Below are 17,650 nucleotides of genomic sequence, written 5' to 3'. Positions count from 1 at the left end.
CTAGATAGCATATTCAAAAGCAGAGACATTACTTTGCCAACAAATGGCCGTCTAGTCAAGGCTATGGTTTTTCCTGTGGTCAGTATGGATGTGAGAGTTGGACTGTGAAAAAGCTGAGCACCAAAGAATTGATGCTTTTGAGCTGTGGTGTTGGAGAAGACTCCTGAGAGTCCCTTGGACTGCAAGGAGATCCAACCAGTCCTTTCTGAAGGAGATCAGGCCTGGGATTTCTTTGGAAGGAATGATGCTGAAGCTGAAACTCCAGTACTTTGGCCACCTCGTGCGAAGAGTTGACTCATTGGAAAAGACTTTGATGCTGGGAGGGATTGGGGGCAGGAGGAGAAGGGGACGACAGAGGATGAGATGGCTGGATGGCATCACCGACTAGATGGACGTGAGTCTGAATGAACTCTGGGAGATGGTGATGGACAGGGAGGCCTGGCGTGCTACAATTCATGGGGTCGCAAAGAGTAGGACACGACTGAGCGACTGAACTGAACTGAACTGAAACATTCAATGACAGAGAACTCACTACCTCACAATGTGTGCTAGAGGGCAACAGTGATACAAAGTTTTTTTCTATTGGACACAAATCACTCACTCTATAATCTACACCTATTTGAAGTAGGAAAGTGTATGTTCAAGAGAGCAAATATTCTTCTTCTATCACATATGTTAAAACATAAGTAAATTTATCTGAATTCTTCCCTTTCCAAGCTAAATTTAATTCCTTCCTTTCCCCTAGACTTCTACCACTCTATCAGTTTAATATCCATAAATGAATAGTTTCTTATCATCATCTCACCATGTAGCAGAACTTTTATTGTGCCTGCCAATAGACACAGTACAGATATGCCTTGTCAAGCCATTAACCAGAACTGAGACTTTTGTGTCAACTATAAATAACATATTTTTCGCTTGAACTGCTTTTAAGTAATGAATTCCCAATCCAGCATTTTAATGGTTTTTAAAAATGGTATTATATTTATCTCTACTAAATTTAATCAATAGTGTCAACAACTGTTAAAATTCAAAATATTTTGATAAATTTGACTGAAGAATCTCAATTATTATCTCTTTATCCTAACTGTATGTCATTAACATAAATGATTTTTATACTATTTTAATTTCAGTCATTAATTAAATGTTGGACAGGATGTGAGCAAACAGTTTGCCAAATTGTCTAGATTTATATTTATTAATTTACTGTAATTATATATAAAATGATCATAATACAACTGACAGTTTTTCAGATGACTTACAAAGAGATCAGGCTATAACATAACATTTATGACATGGTACTATAAGAAGTGTTTTTCTACCCCCTGAATAATAAACAACTTGAAAAAAGAATTTTCATTTTTTTAATCACAGCAATTTTCTTCTCTGTGTTCTTACCACTGTCTCAGGTCCTATTCAGTGTTTTTTCCCTGAAAATTAATGCACAAATAAGCAAGAGCACTGAAAGATTTATATAAAAACAAACATGTTTTTCAGAGGAGAATTCCTTCTCAAAATTTTTTCTAGCACAACCCTGTTATTTATAATTACATATATCTATAGTTGAAACTGATGAATGTATTCTTAATAAATATTTTTCTACAATGAACACATAGATTCAAGTTGCAAACATGAAATTTCCTAAATATTTAGCAGGGAGAAAAGATCCACACTAGATGAGAATTTAGTACTGTCTAATTCTGTAAATTTGGGGCATGTAATATGCACCCAGCTCTACATTAGACAGTCCCTGCAACTTATTACATGAATATATTTTTGCCAAGTAGATGTACACAGATGTTTCAGAGTACACACTCTATATTTCTTAAATATCTCTCTATGTTCTAGTAATATATACATTAATTACCTTTTCACTTAAATTATCTCATAAAAAAACTAAAACCTACCGATGGAAACTATCCACCATTTTTAAATGGACGCGGAGATCTTTTTTTGTTAGGTGATCTAGCATTCTTGCATCTACCAAGCATTCCATAAAATAACTTCTGTACTGAGGTAACCCCAGGCTGGGAAGCCATTCGTTTCCAATCCATTCATGGTTCATATCTCCATATGCCAGGGTCTGTAGAAAAACCGGACACTAGAATTGTTTTATAGCAGTCAAGTTTCTTAACCAATAAAATGAGATGGTAATTGGAGGATATGGGCTATCATTTTAATTGATATTTAATTCTTTTATGTATTGAAATGAAGCAGAAATAATATTTAGCCTCTAAATCGGATTTATTTTGTACAAAGTGGAAGTCTGGGTCCTTGCCTACAGGGTCCTTGCTTACAGTGAATGATTATGCTCACTTTGTTTTCTCAAAAGGAATTACATTTTATACAAAATACATTTTAAATTCAAAAGTTAAAATGAATGATATAAACAAGTGCTGAGCTGAAAGATCCTTACTTTGTATAGATAGATTTAATTCAACTTATTTTATCTTTATCTGTCAGCCAGTATGCCACCATTTCCTTCTCTTCAGTGCTACTGTTATATTGCTGTGGTGTAATGCCAAATCTTGATGTGAAAGCAGAAACCTCAGTAAATGAAGAGAGAAAGGAGCCACAAGGCTGGAGGGCAGAATGCTGAAGCTTTATGTGGCCTCTGCTGTTACCTAGTGAAGCATGCAACCAGTACTCTATAAGAATTGATGCAATCTTTTATAGGTATCAGTCAATATAGACTTTGTCATTAAAGAATCAGAGCACAACCAAAAAGGTAAAATATAATCTAATTCTTTAATATAACAATATAAACTGATCTTACCAAACACTGTTTGTAAAAGTCAAAAGTAAAACCCAAATTAACCATCACCACTAAAGCAATTTTTAAAAAGAATTATTACTCTCGATTAATTTGACAATATTTTCCATTCAGATCCTTATCAAAGTCACAGTTAGAACGTGTGTTTCTCATTAAAATTGAGGTGTTCCTCTTATTTTGTGTGTTCTTAAAAAATGGAATGCTTACCAAAATAAAAACCTAATGCAACCCTAATTTACTAAATGTAGGTACTAGTAGTATCTGGGCTTTCCTGGTGGCTCAGTGGTAAAGGATGGGCTTGCAGTGCAAGAGACACAGGAGACGCGGGTTCAATCCCTGGGTCAGGCAGATGCCCTGGAGAAGGAAATGGCAACCCGTTCCAACATTCTTGCCTGGGAAATCCAATGAACAGAGGAGCCTGGCCTGCTGCAGTCCACGAGGGTACAAAAAGCTGGACATGACTGAGCGACTAAACAGCAACAGCAGCAAGGTCCTAGTAGTAACTACCGAAATTTTTCATACAAAGTTTGAATCATATTACCTATAACACATTAATTCTTTTAGTTTAGTAGTATAGTGCAGAAATGTTGAAAAAGGAATAACTTCTCTACAAACATATATGTATCTTCACATTACAGATGTTTGGCTCATAAAGCCATCTCAATAAAGGGGAGTGACTTCTGATGTGCAGTTGCAAAGCTAACCCATGTGCCTCCAACTCCGTTTCTCACACACTTTCCATTATACTATAAAGCTCGTGTGTGCTCATTCACTCGTGTCCTACTGTGTGTGACCCCAAGGACCATGGCCTTGCAGGCTCCGCTTCCGTGGGGTTTCTCAAGAATACTGGGGTGGGTTGCCATTGCCTCCTTGAAGGGATCTTCCTGACCCAGGGATTGAACCCATGTCTCTCGCATCTCCTGCATCGGCAGATGGATTCTTTACTACTAGTGCCACCTAAAGAATAGGGGGTTCCAAACAATTTTTTTGAAATCTCTCCTCTTCCCCTTACATCCAACATAAATGATTCCTGATTAACTATATTCAGAGGGCGATTTCCAAGAAGTTTAAGTTGTGGTTCTTTTAAAGGAGAAAGGAAATTTTCCTTTCAAAAGAGACCAGGTGTAAAATGACAGTCATCCTCTTGATTGCAAAATGTGGTGATTTAAAAAGACCTATATAGTGTTAAACATAATAAAGTTGAATACACGATTAAGCTAATCTTAAACTAAGTGAAGATTTATAGTATATTATGACATACAGTTTTCTTACTTTATATATTCATAGCCTACTAAATGATACTGTTTTAAAGCATATGAATTTCCTACCTGGGCCCAGCTTCCTTCCTCAGATTCTTTCTGTTAGCAGCAGGAAATGATTAATAAAGCAGATAAATATAAATTAATCTCAACTTGATACAGTAAATTTTTTTCCAGTAGAAGTAAAATTGTTTTGCTATTAAAATGTTAACTTGGACACAGGCAAATAAATACACAATCCTTATTGAGATCCACAGCAATCCACTGAGGAGTTCAAGGGTGACTACGAGGGTACCTATGTAATTTCTAATTTAGGCTAATTAAATACACACATGTGACATAGGGAATTTTCATGATACATTTCATCTGGACATTCCAAACCTTTTTGATTCTTAAAACTGTGGGATTTTTCATAATAAGTTATAATAAAATTTTTTTTATTATATACGTACAAATTTACAATGCACAAATGTGTGTATATACATATGATGGAGAAATCCTGGGCAAAGTAAATTAACGGGGTGGACAAAGGAACTGTATCCTTCCATCTAACCTTTGTGGTAATGAAATGGGTCTCAACAACAAGCAGCAACAAACAAAACTCAATAAGAAAAGACCAAGTACAACAAGCTAAAGTAAAAATGTAATTAGTAAACAACATTGGCATTTTTATTCATCATAAGCTAAATAATCAATTTCAAATGAATAAAATGAAAAGGACATTAAATTAAAAATAAGTTGCTCATAATAAAATGCATGGCATGCCCAACTTTGCTACTTTAAATGAGAAATGACTATACGTAATATTGTATTTTTAAAAGCTAACAATTATGAGTCACCATGAATTTCTTTAAGCATGGACTTTTAATAATTTTAAAAAATGAACATTTTTCATGGGGGTTATTGGGGGTGAAGCTCTGTATCTGAGATTGGGTAAGTACAAGAAGCTAAATGATTGCATTTCAAAAGGATGTTCAATCTATACATTCTATTACAAATTTAATTGGGTTTGGTAACATGCATTATCTGGGAATATGCTAAGTTTTAAGTGATATTTGCTATAACACATTTCCAATGTCGTGAAATAGATAAATATTATTAAATTCTTGATTACTTGTTTGCACGTCACAAACTCACATTAACCACATTATGACAATCTCGTATGGCTTTATTTAAAAATGTCTAAGTGCAGTGAAATTAGACCATAATCACTGCATATCACTGTGTAAACATACCCATTACTCTGATCCTACGGTATAAACAAAGTAGCTTTTCCATCCAAATAGCAGCAAAATAAGGTTTTTGCATGTTCAACAAAGCTGTAAAGACTAACCGTTTTTGCTGGAGCTGCAAGATTTTCCATTTCTTCATGGGTCACCCAAACGTTGCCTGAAGGCTAGTGAGGAGGCCCAGAGGGAAGCAGTGGGATCCGTGGGCGGAAGCAGTGGTAAAGAAGAAAGGCAGCGGCACTGTCAGTTAACGGTACCACAGTAACACCACCGCGCTCTTGCTTCTACAGCGTGTGCAAGAGACAGCATTGCTGGCTTCTCACAGCTCCCTTTTGCTTCTACTTCAAAAGATTAAATAGAAAGAGGCATGCTGTGAAGCTGACATGGGATGGATTTAAAATGATACTTCTGTAATTATTAATCAGGAAAAAGGCTTAATCAAAATTTGCATTTCAAAAGTATGTGGCTATTGGATCCATCTTTTTGTAATCATGGAGAACTGAATAAATTTGATTTGTAGAAGAATAATTTTTCTTCAGTAAACAAAGACACATGTCTTTTGTCATGTTATTACCAGTATTTCCTTCACAGAGTTTTGATTCTTCAATGTCCTTGCAAAGAGAAAATTGGTTGTCAATACAAAGCTGAAAGTACTATCATAACCTGTCTGGAAATCGATATCAGTTTTTCCCAAATGACCTCTTCCTTTCACAGTTCAGTAAATATGTTGTTTTCCTATATTCTTAAAAAAAAAAAAGAAATGCTATTTTGGATGTAATAAAAGTGTTTTTTTTTCAGTAAATATTGTCAAAGACACAAAACTTGGGTTACCTGGTTTTTCAGCAGTATCCTACACCGTGATAGAGAAGAACATATTGTAAAAGGGAAGTTTCCCTCTAGCAGGCACTATTCTATTATGAAGTCTCATTTTCCTCTTAATAAAAACAACCCATGATATTTCTCTTATACACCGACTTACATACAATTTCTAAACCAAAGTCCATTTAGTAACATACAGATCACTGGGAGCCACTTCCCATCAAATTCCACCATTTAACTGGGATATCATCATGAACATTTCAACACTGTCCAAACACATCAATTCTATAGTTACAGTGACATTTATATCCTATGTATTACTTGTTACTTATTTTGGAAGGGGTCTCGTTTTAAAGAATTTAAGGTAGCAAAATTGACACCACAATATAAGTTATTACCATAATTTTCTCTGGCCTTTTCTACCGATGCAGTGCCATATTAACTTAGCTTCTATTCTAGATGATGCAATTTAATATAATTTTAAAAATAACTGCATATAAACTAAATTGATGAGTATAACTCAAAATATGGTAAGTCTCATGTATAAGAGAATTACTCATGGTTGAGCAATGAAACAGTAAATATTCATTATTATAAGTAAATCATATGGGAATAAAGATCTCAAAGGCTAAGTATCATTTATACATATAGAATTCTCATTTTCCTACCATTTTGGAATTCTGAGTATAAATGAATTTTTTTCTTAAAAGATAAAACTGCACAACTGTAAAATATACTTGGAATACAGCAGCCATCTATGTCATCAAAAGCCCCTACCTCTATCCCCAGCTTCTAAAAATGGTACTTATTATAAACAGAAAGTTGCATATGAATACATGATTATTAAGTCACTTGGCAGAAACTGCTTTCACTGCCTTTTTGAGGAGTGTACTATGCTAAAAAGAGTTTTTACACTCATCTGTCACATTTCCTTTATACTCACTGAGGACACTTCTTTGCCTGAACGGCTATACTGTCTCTTCATCATGAGCTACAATGATGGTTACTTGAGAGGAAATTCACTTAAGCCAGATTGTTTTACAATGATGTCTATAGATTCCACCTTGTTTGTGAATCCAAGAAATAAAGATTGCCCTCCTGTAAGAAACTTGACCAGTATTATTTCATACTGAAAGGCAGACATGTACACTCTCCTTGTGGCTCAGCTAGTAAAGAATCCACCTGCAATGAGGGAGAGGTGAGTTCAACCCCTTGGTTGGGAAGATCCTCTGGAGAAGGGAACGGCTACCCACTCCAGATTCTGGCCTGGAGAATTCCATGGACTGTACAGTCCATGGGGTCACAGAGCTGGACACGACTGAGTGACTTTCACTTCACTTCACATAATCTCTTTCACAGGTTATTTAAAGTCTGTATCTACCAGTCTATCACCATATTCTGGAGTGAGTAGGATTCAAGGAGCTATGACTTCATCTGTATCCTTGCAAGCAAAATGAGTATATATCCAGGACAATTTTCTAAAGTATGCTTGGCAAACTTCCCGAAGTTGTAAGTTGGTTGTTCACTTGTGCTCTGCAGTTTTGCTTGTGAGGAGCACTGCCTGCCCTAGAATCTTGAAAAGTAACTCATAAAATGACTCCTATACAACCCAACCACTTAGGCATAAGTTGAGGTTTTCAAGTTTATTTTATAAGCAAGCCTGCGGGTAGTAAGTCAATTATTTAGATTTGTTTCTTTTTATCACCGGTTTAAAGGATGGAACTTTCATCTGGGTAAGTCATAAAAAGGGTGCTTTAGAGCATGAGTGTTTCAGCCAAGAGCACATCTTAGAGAATAGCTAGAGTTGGGACGCTTCGAGAAGCAAAGGACATAGGACACTGGTGCCTTGAGTCCAGGGATAAAGACTGCAAAAAGTGGCCTGGAAAAGCATAAAGGACAAGCATCATATCATTAAGCTGTGGCTTTCTGAGAGCCATTGAAAATCATTTACTCACTGCGTTGGTAGTCCGTGCTGCAACCCCCGATAAATGAAGTGGAGAATGCAAACCAGTAAATGATTTTTTGTGTGTGTATGGCAAATACCATTTGAGCCTAGAAAATGGTTTCCAAAAATTTTAGTTATCTAGAAATGTACTAAATTAGAATCAAGAGGTTTGAGTTCTAGCAGTGCCACTTCTCAGTAACTAGGACATTTCCTAAGCTGCTCTAGACTCTACATCTGTTAAGTAGGGTAAAACTACATCAGTTCAGTTCAGTTCAGTCACTCAGTCATGTCTGCCTCTTTGCGACCCCATGAATCGCAGCACGCCAGGCCTCCCTGTCCATCACCAACTCCCAGAGTTCACCCAAACTCATGTCTGTCGAGTTGGTGATGCCATCCAGCCATCTCATCCTCTGTCGTCCCCTTCTCCTCCTGCCCCCAATCCCTCCCAGCATCAGGGTCTTTTCCAATGAGTTAACTCTTCGCATGAGGTGGCCAAAGTACTGGAGTTTCAGCTTCAGCATCATTCCTTCCAAAGAACACCCAGGACTGATCTCCTTCAGAATGGACTGGTTGGACCTCCTTGCAGTCCAAGGGACTCTCAAGAGTCTTCTCCAACACCATAGTTTAAAAGCGTCAATTCTTTGGCGCTCAGCTTTCTTCACTCATACTATAAAAGACACTAATAATTTTAAATTATGATGCAACATATTCTGATCCAGGGCTGGGACTAGGATGAGGTAGGTGAGGAGTCAGGGGGGCTCCATTTAAGGAAGCACTCATTCTCAGGATCGTGCACGTGCAAGGTTGGCACTAACAGTGAGACCGTCACTCAGTTTCGTTGGAGGTGCCTTACTAGCCTGAACTTAGCCCAGATGCAGTAGAATATGCAGCTAGTATTATCAATTGAAATCTAGAAGGAAAATTCCTAAAGGAGGTTAAGAATTAAAGCACTTACCTAATTAAATCATTCAGGAGAGATTTATGATACAAAAATAAATATTAAAATGAGTTTAAGGGATAACTTATGAAAACTAATTTTGGGGGAAAATAATTCTCTTGCTGTCAGAAATACAAAGTAAATCAAGCAGCCAGACCTCAGAACAACCCTGAACCTTATCTAGCTGTCACTTCTGTAATGACTTACATCATTTTGAAGCATTTTTTTACTTTATAACTGAATTTCAAAGTAAATTAATTTGAAATCTACTTTCCACATTTAAAATGGCCTATATCCATATTTCTCCCTAATCTGACTTGATGTTTCTCTACCATAAAAGGAAAAATATTTCTCATTATAGTAAGACAAGTTTAACACAACTGTATTTCACCTTATTTACTTAAAGGTTGAGGCTTAGGAGGTTAATAATTATGTAGCGGGGAACCAAAGTAGACTGAAAGAATGTTGTGGAAAAGAAGGAAAGCTGGTAGCATGCAGGAAGCAGGGAAGTACACTTGTTAGGAGCACAGACTATGGGGCAAAACCACCTGGGGTGTGACCTTAGGACAAGTCACTTAACCTCTCTGTTCATCAATTCCTCCCATTTGTGAAATAGGTTTCATGAAAGTGCCCATCTCATATCGTCCTCAGACTCAAATCAGTTACTGCATGTAGAACACTTAGACCAGGCCTGACCTTAGTTCTCCATTGATGTTGGCTGTTACTACAATTTTACTAGAATTCTCATTAAACAATCTCTGCTGCTGCTAAGTCGCTTCAGTCGTGTCCGACTCTGTGCGACCCCATCGACGGCAGCCCACCAGGCTCCCCTGTCCCTGGGATGCTCCAGGCAAGAACACTGGAGTGGGTTGCCATTTCCTTCTCCAATGCAGGAAAGTGAAAAGTGAAAGTCAAGTCACTCAGTCGTGTCCGACTTTAGCGACCCCATGGACTGCAGCCTACCAGGCTCCTCCGTCCATGGGATTTTCCAGGCAAGAGTACTGGAGTGGGGTGCCATTGCCTTCTCCAAAACAATCTCTACCCAAGTAAATCTTTAGTTTAGTAAATGCTCTTTATTTCCCCTGTACATTGTGTTGAAACTTATCTTATGCTTTCCATGTCTGCTCAAAATTGCTAAATTATATGTTTACAAAGATCATTTGTTTTTGTTCCCAAACCTTTTTACTTTCACAGCATTTTTTAAAAAATCAGGCAATATAAGTAAATATTATATAGAGCCAAAAATTAAATAAACTTGGCTCATGTCTGAACACTAAGCTGAATTATTTGGAAAGACTAGATAAGGGCAAATATTAAAACACAATTAAAAATACAACTTCAATGAGAAATACAATGAGAATATCAATGAGAAATACAACTTCAGCAAAGTCTAGGAAAGAATTTGTAAATTTCCAGGATTCTACACTCACATAGCTTTTTGAGTATCTTAGTTATCACTTTAAAAAGAAACTCAAACTAAAAAAGTTGAAAATGTTTAAAGGATGAAGCTATTAAATAAACATAATGTGAAACTCCAGGCACTGACTGGAATTATACTAAAAGAAGACTCCTAGGGTTTCATCTAAATTTGCAAGTGCCTGAATATTTACATATTTTTACTTAAGATGAAATATTTAAAGAATTTATGTATTCTTTATGATATACCTCTTAAACCAAATATTTCAATTATCTGATATCTCCATCTCTATTCTATTACATAGGAGGCCTTCTATAGTAACTATAGTAATAGCTTAGAAAAAACAAACCTGGAAGATTAGGGCTGGCCCAGAGAAATAATAAATGTAATTAATAATAATGAGTGAAAACATTAGATTTTTCTATTAGTCCATTTCATCTAAATAGAAAAGGAGGCAGAGTTCTGTTCAGTTTTTTTTTTTTTTAATCTAAGTAGCTTGTTTTTTTCTCTTAAGAACTTGAGTGAATGAATAAGGTACATCTTTCTAAGGAACCCAAACCTGAACACACAGAATATCTTGTATGATCAGAACTGTTGGCAGTGTTCCAGAAGACATGATAACATTTCTTTAAAAAAAAAAAAAAGTCAACTCCTTTTAAAATTTCAAAGAGTGAATCCTAGTATATAATTTTAGGTGATGACTTTAAAATGTTTTCATCTTCACTTTATGTAGTGGATTAATTACTAAAAATTCCCATGTAATTTTTTTGCAAAGCAAATCATATTTGAAATATATTAAAAAATAAGTAAATACTTTCATGTAGATAGAGTTAAAGATGTATTTACAAAAAGCACTCAGTTGATTATTTTTAAAGCAAATAGAGTCAACTTCTCTCTTGTGTAACTTGTATCAATATTTAGCTAAGGGCATATGTCTTCTGTGAATAAAGAGCTTTTACACATTAGCAAAAAAAAAAAGAGAATATTTCTATAATCTGACAGAAAAATGAAAAAAGCAATGAATAGGAAATTCATTTAAATGCTAAAATAAATAAGTATATGAAAACATTTTAACTTTACTAGTAACTTTTAAAATGTAAACTTAAGCAATGTAGTCATTAACTTTGACAAAGGGGAAGAAAAGACTACATAATACAATCTGGCAGTTAAGGTTCAAAGGTAATAAAAATATAAATGCCCTGTATACAAATATTGCAATGGAAATAACCATAGTTAATATAATAACATAACTACATTCATACTCACTATATTATTGTAAATACAATGAAAATTGCTAAATAAGCAAAATGTCCAATGTTAGGGGGTTGGTTAAATAAATTAAAGGAGGTATGCAGCAATTAACAATGATTCTACAATTAAATATTTAATATTAATAAAATGGGGGGAATATTCATGTCATATTACTGAGTTTTAACAGTACAAAATAATGTATTATGTGAAAATATTTTTTTAAAATGAGAAAGAAAGTAGAATGAAAAGGTCTCTATCAAAAAGTTAATAGTGAAAACATTAATGATATTAATAATTAGCAATATATTACCTGTCTTTCAAAGGTTAATTTCTCTTTGAGCCTTAATCAGAAGTCTCCTTTTCCCTCACTGGAATGCCAGAGCACTCTGCTTCTACTTGTCCTTTTTCTTAGCACGGTTGCCCTCTGTAATCAGGGCATACATACTTCATATCCTGTGTAGCGGTGGGTAGTATGACTTACAGAATCATCATTTTAAGGTGCATGTTTATTGACTATTTACAATTTGCCAGGCACTGACTTAAGGCCCAGGGACTATGGAAAACCCGATAATTCACTTGCTCTAGTGTGGGATGAACCAAGGGGAGAAACTTACGTAGTAGTTTCTTATAAGTATACAGAGCGATGACTCAGGAAGGGAAGCAAACCCAGACTTTGGAGTTTGGTGAAAACTTTTAAGAGGAAGGACATTCAGGGGTCTTCACTGGAGGACAGTGACTCTGGAGTGGAAAGGATGTTCCAGGCAGAGAGAACAACTGAAAAAGCGAGTGATCAACCCAAATCATAAAAGTTTAGGAAACGGAAATTAGTTCTGTGTTCCCGGGATCCTGATCTGAGGAAATAAAGCCTTTGAGGTGAACTGAGAATAGATGAAGAAGGGTCTCACAAGCTCTCTTCACATTTGACTGATCTTTGAACAACTGAGAAGGCTCTTACCTTTAACAGCTTGTGATTTAAGTTCCTTCAATTTGCTTAGACATTTTTAGAAAAATAGTGCTTAATTATTCAATTTTCCTTTAAGAAATAGGATGCTAAATATAAATAAATTATATTCTACTTTTCATCTTTAAGTTGGGACTTCTGTTACTTTTGCAAGATTAGAAATTTTAAATATTTTTGTTGAAATTTGCTCTTGGGAGGAGAATGTTAACATAAACCAGTCATGATATTTCTCTCTCAGTTGGAAGTTACTCAGGAAACTCATCATCAGATCTGAATTCTGTTTATAATAACTATTTTAATGGCCTTCTCAGCTTTTATTTTAAATATATTCTGAATTACTTTTTTAGCTTCAGGAATACTTCAGCTATAGTATATAAATTTATATACATTTTAATATGCTATCAGTTCAGTTCTGTCGCTCAGTTGTGTTTGACTCTGTGCGACCCCATGAACCGCAGCACGCCAGTCCTCCCTGTCCATCACCAACTCCCGGAGTTTACTTAAACTCATGACCATTGAGTCAGTGATGCCGTCCAACCATCTCATCCTCTGCTGTCCCTTTCTCCTCCTGCCTTCAATCTTTCCCAGCATGAGGGTCTTTTCAGATGAGCCAGTTCTTCACATCAGGTGGCCAAAGTATTGGAGTATTAGCTTCAGTATCAATCCTTCCAATGAATATTCAGGACTGACTTCCTTTAGGATAGCCTGGTTGGATCTCCTTGCAGTCCAAGGGACTCGCAAGAGTCTTCTCCAACACCACAGTTCAAAAGCATCAATTCTTTGGTGCTCAGCTTTCTTTATAGTCCAATTCTCACATCCATACATGACCACAGGAAAAACCATAGCATTGACTAGACAGACCTTTGTTGACAAAGTAATGTCTGCTTTTTAATATGCTGTCTAGGTTGGTCATAGCTTTTCTTCCAAGGAGCAAACATCTTTCAAGTTCATGGCTACAGTCACCATCTGCAGTGATTTTGGAGCCCCCAAAATAAAGTCTGTCACTGTTTCCACTGTTTCTCCATCTATGCCATGAAGTGATGGGACCAGATGCCATGATCTTAGTTTTCTGAATGTTGAGTTTTCAGTCAACTTTTTCACTCCTCTCTTTTACTTTCAATAAGTCATATATATGAATTTGTTAAAATACATATTTTCTCCTAGATATATCTTAGGAAAAAGTTAAAATGGAATTATATAAGAAAGATAAACACTTAAATTTTGACTTTGTGTTTCTAGCACTGGAATCTAGTACACTGGGAAAGAATATAAAAATATATATATTAAAAAATGAAGCAAATTCTCCAATTTACAGTGATGTTTAAGACCATATAAAAAAAGTTATACTCAAGTTAGCTGTGTGCCTGAAAACTGAAATAATTTTGCTTTCCTATCTTTTGCCTACTATTTGAACTTACCTCATTTTCCCTTTTTTTTTTTTGTATAAGACATGGGACCAGAAAAATCCAATTAACATCAGAAATCACATACTTTATCAGAGAATAATATAATTTGGAGAAGGACTAAGGAAAGAATGGATGTTATTTGCGAGTTTCTCTCAGTATTTGAATTTGTCATCTGGCATTCCTTTTTAAAATATTTTGTTCTTTTCTAATATTAAGACAGGGACAAAATTATGAGAGAAATAGGGATTTACAAATAAAAAGCAAACAGGTTTTGAGGGCAGGTAATTCACATGGTATTTATAAAACACTGAATATCAAGGTACTTTCATTTATGAAAACTGCTTAAGAGGTAGTGAGTTTAGCATTACATCTTTGAAAAGTACTGCTGCCTAGAGTTCATCTCTTGAGATGCTGGATTACATTAAAAAGGAAAAATCTCATGAAAGAATAAACTCTTGGTCTTGCTTGGGAGAAAAATCTAAACTTTAGAGGATAGCTCAAAAGTCTATTTTGGTTGCAGCCTTCAAGTCTGATAGGAATCACAGCTCTTCAATTGAAAACCTATTAAAAGTAGCAGCAAGGTTAATGAAGAGCAGGCTAGATCTCCTGAGAAAAATGCATGCTGACATTGACATGCTTGCTGCCACAGTTCTGCTCTGTGGGCCTGGGGAGGCTGCTGTCCGCCCAGCCCTGGGAGAGGGAAGGAGCACAAAGGGACTCACAGTTCTGGATGTCGGAGGAGCTGAAGGACTGGTTAGGGAAACCATCTCCTGGATTGCTAATCGGAGCTTCAAGCGATGCAGAGGGTTGCTGATTCCAATCTCTCTCTGGATCTCAGTGTCCGATAGAGCAGACATAATGGCCCCGCTCTTCACGTTGGCTCTGCAGGCTGCCACGTACCAAGCAGGCATTCCCAACCAGAGCTGTTGGATTGGGGGGAAAAACGTACCCAGATTATAATCATAGTTAACCGTTAGTGCTATATGCTAGATCGTATTCTACTTACCTGACCTGTATGAACTCATTTATTACCACAACCCTGTGAAAGAGATGCTATTCTTATTTCCCCCAGAAGACAGAGAGGCACGAAGACATTAAGTAATTTATTCAAAGGACCAGTTAGCCAGCAATGGAAATAAAGATTGGAAAGGTAGCCTTCAGGGTCTGCAATTTAACAACGAATTTATGAGGGATAGATATAATAGCAATGGCACCCCACTCCAATACTCTTGCCTGGAAAATCTCATGGGCAGAGGAGCCTGGTGGGCTGAAGTCCATGGGGTCACTAAAGTCGGACACGACTGAGTGACTTGACTTTCACTTTTCACTTTCCTGCATCGGAGAAGGAAATGGCAACCCACTCCAGTGTTCTTGCCTGGAGAATCCCAGGGACAGGGGAGCCTGGTGGGCTGCCATCTATGGTGTCGCACAGAGTCGGACACGACTGAAGCGACTTAGCAGCAGCAGCAGCAAATATAATAGCTGCACCTCACCAAATCTCCTCTAGAGTTTAAGAATAAGAATGGCTACAAGCTGCATTTGGTAAAGGCACAATTAACACATTTGTTTAATAAATGACTTCAATTTATGATTCTCCTTTGGAATTCTGAGTGCTTTGGATCAAAGGCTTTAATGTGGCTAAGCGACACTTCCAACCTGCCTACCTGTGCTATGTGCTAATTTGTATGTGCTCAATTAGATGCTAAATAGGAAAATACTTTTTGGAGAATGAAATGATGGGCTAATGGAAGAGGCTAACAGTATAAGCACCTGTAAAACATTAATTAAAGAGAGTTACGAAACAAATAATGCTCTAGAAATTACGGATTCTGATTTTTCAACTTTGCTGTGAGGCTCTGGAAAGACAGTTGAATTGGTAGTGCAATGAACACAGCATAATGCCCAGCACACATCTGAAGCACAGGGTGGGTGCACTGAGTTGTAGCAGCAGAATTACACACGCTTAATAGGGAATATTCTTGCCATTCCTCTCCGCGCTCCCTCGTCATTAGCTATGAAGAAGAAGCGGGGCCCATGCCGGTGAGTTTAAATTTTTAAAAAGCTAAAGCACTGTTTTGGGGGGAGGGGTATTTTATTGGTTGGTATGAACAGACTGAGCTAAAGGAGAGGGACAGCAAGTGAAGAAACAATAGAAGAACAACCGTAAATCCGCAATATATCACGTCAAGAGCTCTAGACGAAGAATCAGAAGGCTCGGGCCTTCCCTGTCATTGGTGAGTTGCACGAGTCCCCTGTACCTCAGCCCCATTTCCCTCCTTTGTAAAATGGAAGGGATTTGGCTTTACTATTTCTAAGGTTTTGTTTTAGGCAGCTTCTAAGATGGCTCCAAATAATCTCACTTCCTGATAGTTCTGCACGGTATCACCCTCTTCCTCCGAGCTGGGCTGGGACCTGGAGACTTACTGTGATGAAAATGACTGGCGCTGGTGGTGAAGAGCCCAGCTGCCAATGCAAGGGGTGCCAGAGATCCAGGTTCAATCCCTGGGAAGATCCCTTAAAGGAGGGCATGGCACCCCACTCCAGTATTCTTGCCTGGAGAATCCCATGGACAGAGGAGCCTAGCAGGCTACAGTCCATAGGATCACACAGAGTCAGACATGACTGAAGTTACTTAGCACACAACAAAAGTGATGGGACGTGATTTTCCAGGTTAGGTTACAAACAGACGGGCTTCATTCCAGCTGGCCCTCTCTGCCTCTATTCTCTGAGCTCTTGCTCTGGGGGAAGCCTGCTGTCTAGCTGTGAGCAGTCCTGTGAGATGCTCACATGCAAAGAAACAGATGTCTCCGGCCAACAGCTAGCAAGGAAGGGAGTCAGCTCGGAATTGGACTTTCCCCCAAGTCAAGTCTTGATACGACTGGGGCCCTGGGCTGACACTCTGCCTGCGGTCTTGTGAGAGACTCTGGATAGTGGCCGTAGGTAAACCATGTCCAGATTCCTGACCCACAAGGGTCATGAGGAAAAGAAATGCTACGTGTTGGGATGATTTGCTACATGATAATAAATAACTAATACTGATCATAAAAAAAAAATTTTTTTTAATTCTTCTATGTTAAGGGGTTGCTTGCTTCTGTAGAGGAATTAAAAAGTCAAATCGTCCATCCAACGTGGCCTGGGCTGTGATTGAGATAAGAGAAAGGAGACAGGCGCAGTGCATGACTGGTGATAACATCTCCTACATGTTAGGCACAGGAATTGACCTTGCCTTGACAGATAATGATTATATACGAGAAAAGATGGGATTTGAATTCATAGTTTGTAAACTGAAGTTCAAAATAACTAAACATCTAAATATACCTTCACTGGACCTGAATGATTTTCACTTCTTTTCACCTCCTCTATACTAAGATATTTGGACTTCCATACTGGTTAACATTCCCAATACATGGTTGCCAATACATGGTTACCAAGGTCATTCCTGATTGTGCTGTGCGCTAAGTCGCTTCAGTCATGTCCGACTCTGTGTGATCCTATGGACTATAGCCTGCTGGGCTCCTCTGTTCATGATATTCTCCAGGCAAGAATACTGGAGTGGGTTGCCATGCCCTTCTCCAGGGGCCCTTTCAGACCCAGAGCTGGAACCCACTGCACTGGCAGGCAGGTTCTTAACATCTTAACATCTCCTGCACCGG

The 17,650-nt window shown here is 37.4% G+C and overlaps 1 protein-coding gene across 4 annotated transcripts in view; it reads right to left on the bottom strand.

Annotated features, from left to right (window-relative positions):
- PPFIA2 (PTPRF interacting protein alpha 2) overlaps positions 1-17,650 on the bottom strand; it is a 501,565-nt gene that overhangs the window by 18,438 nt on the left and 465,477 nt on the right. For 2 of the 4 annotated variants that reach the window (XM_040234485.1, XM_040234487.1), the window contains exons 23-26: positions 14,720-14,920; positions 5,366-5,428; positions 4,102-4,131; positions 1,908-2,101 (exon numbers count right to left, since the gene is read on the bottom strand). In XM_040234485.1, coding sequence (XP_040090419.1) covers positions 1,908-2,101; positions 4,102-4,131; positions 5,366-5,428; positions 14,720-14,920 — 488 coding nt within the window. The remainder of the gene's footprint in view (positions 1-1,907; positions 2,102-4,101; positions 4,132-5,365; positions 5,429-14,719; positions 14,921-17,650) is intronic. The other 2 variants (XM_040234486.1, XM_040234488.1) reach the window with 1 other exon arrangement.

This window comes from Oryx dammah, unplaced genomic scaffold, assembly GCF_014754425.2.
Source record: "Oryx dammah isolate SB20612 unplaced genomic scaffold, SCBI_Odam_1.1 HiC_scaffold_29, whole genome shotgun sequence".
NCBI classification, from domain to species: Eukaryota; Metazoa; Chordata; class Mammalia; order Artiodactyla; family Bovidae; genus Oryx; species Oryx dammah.
This window is presented reverse-complemented; position numbering and strand designations above follow the sequence as displayed.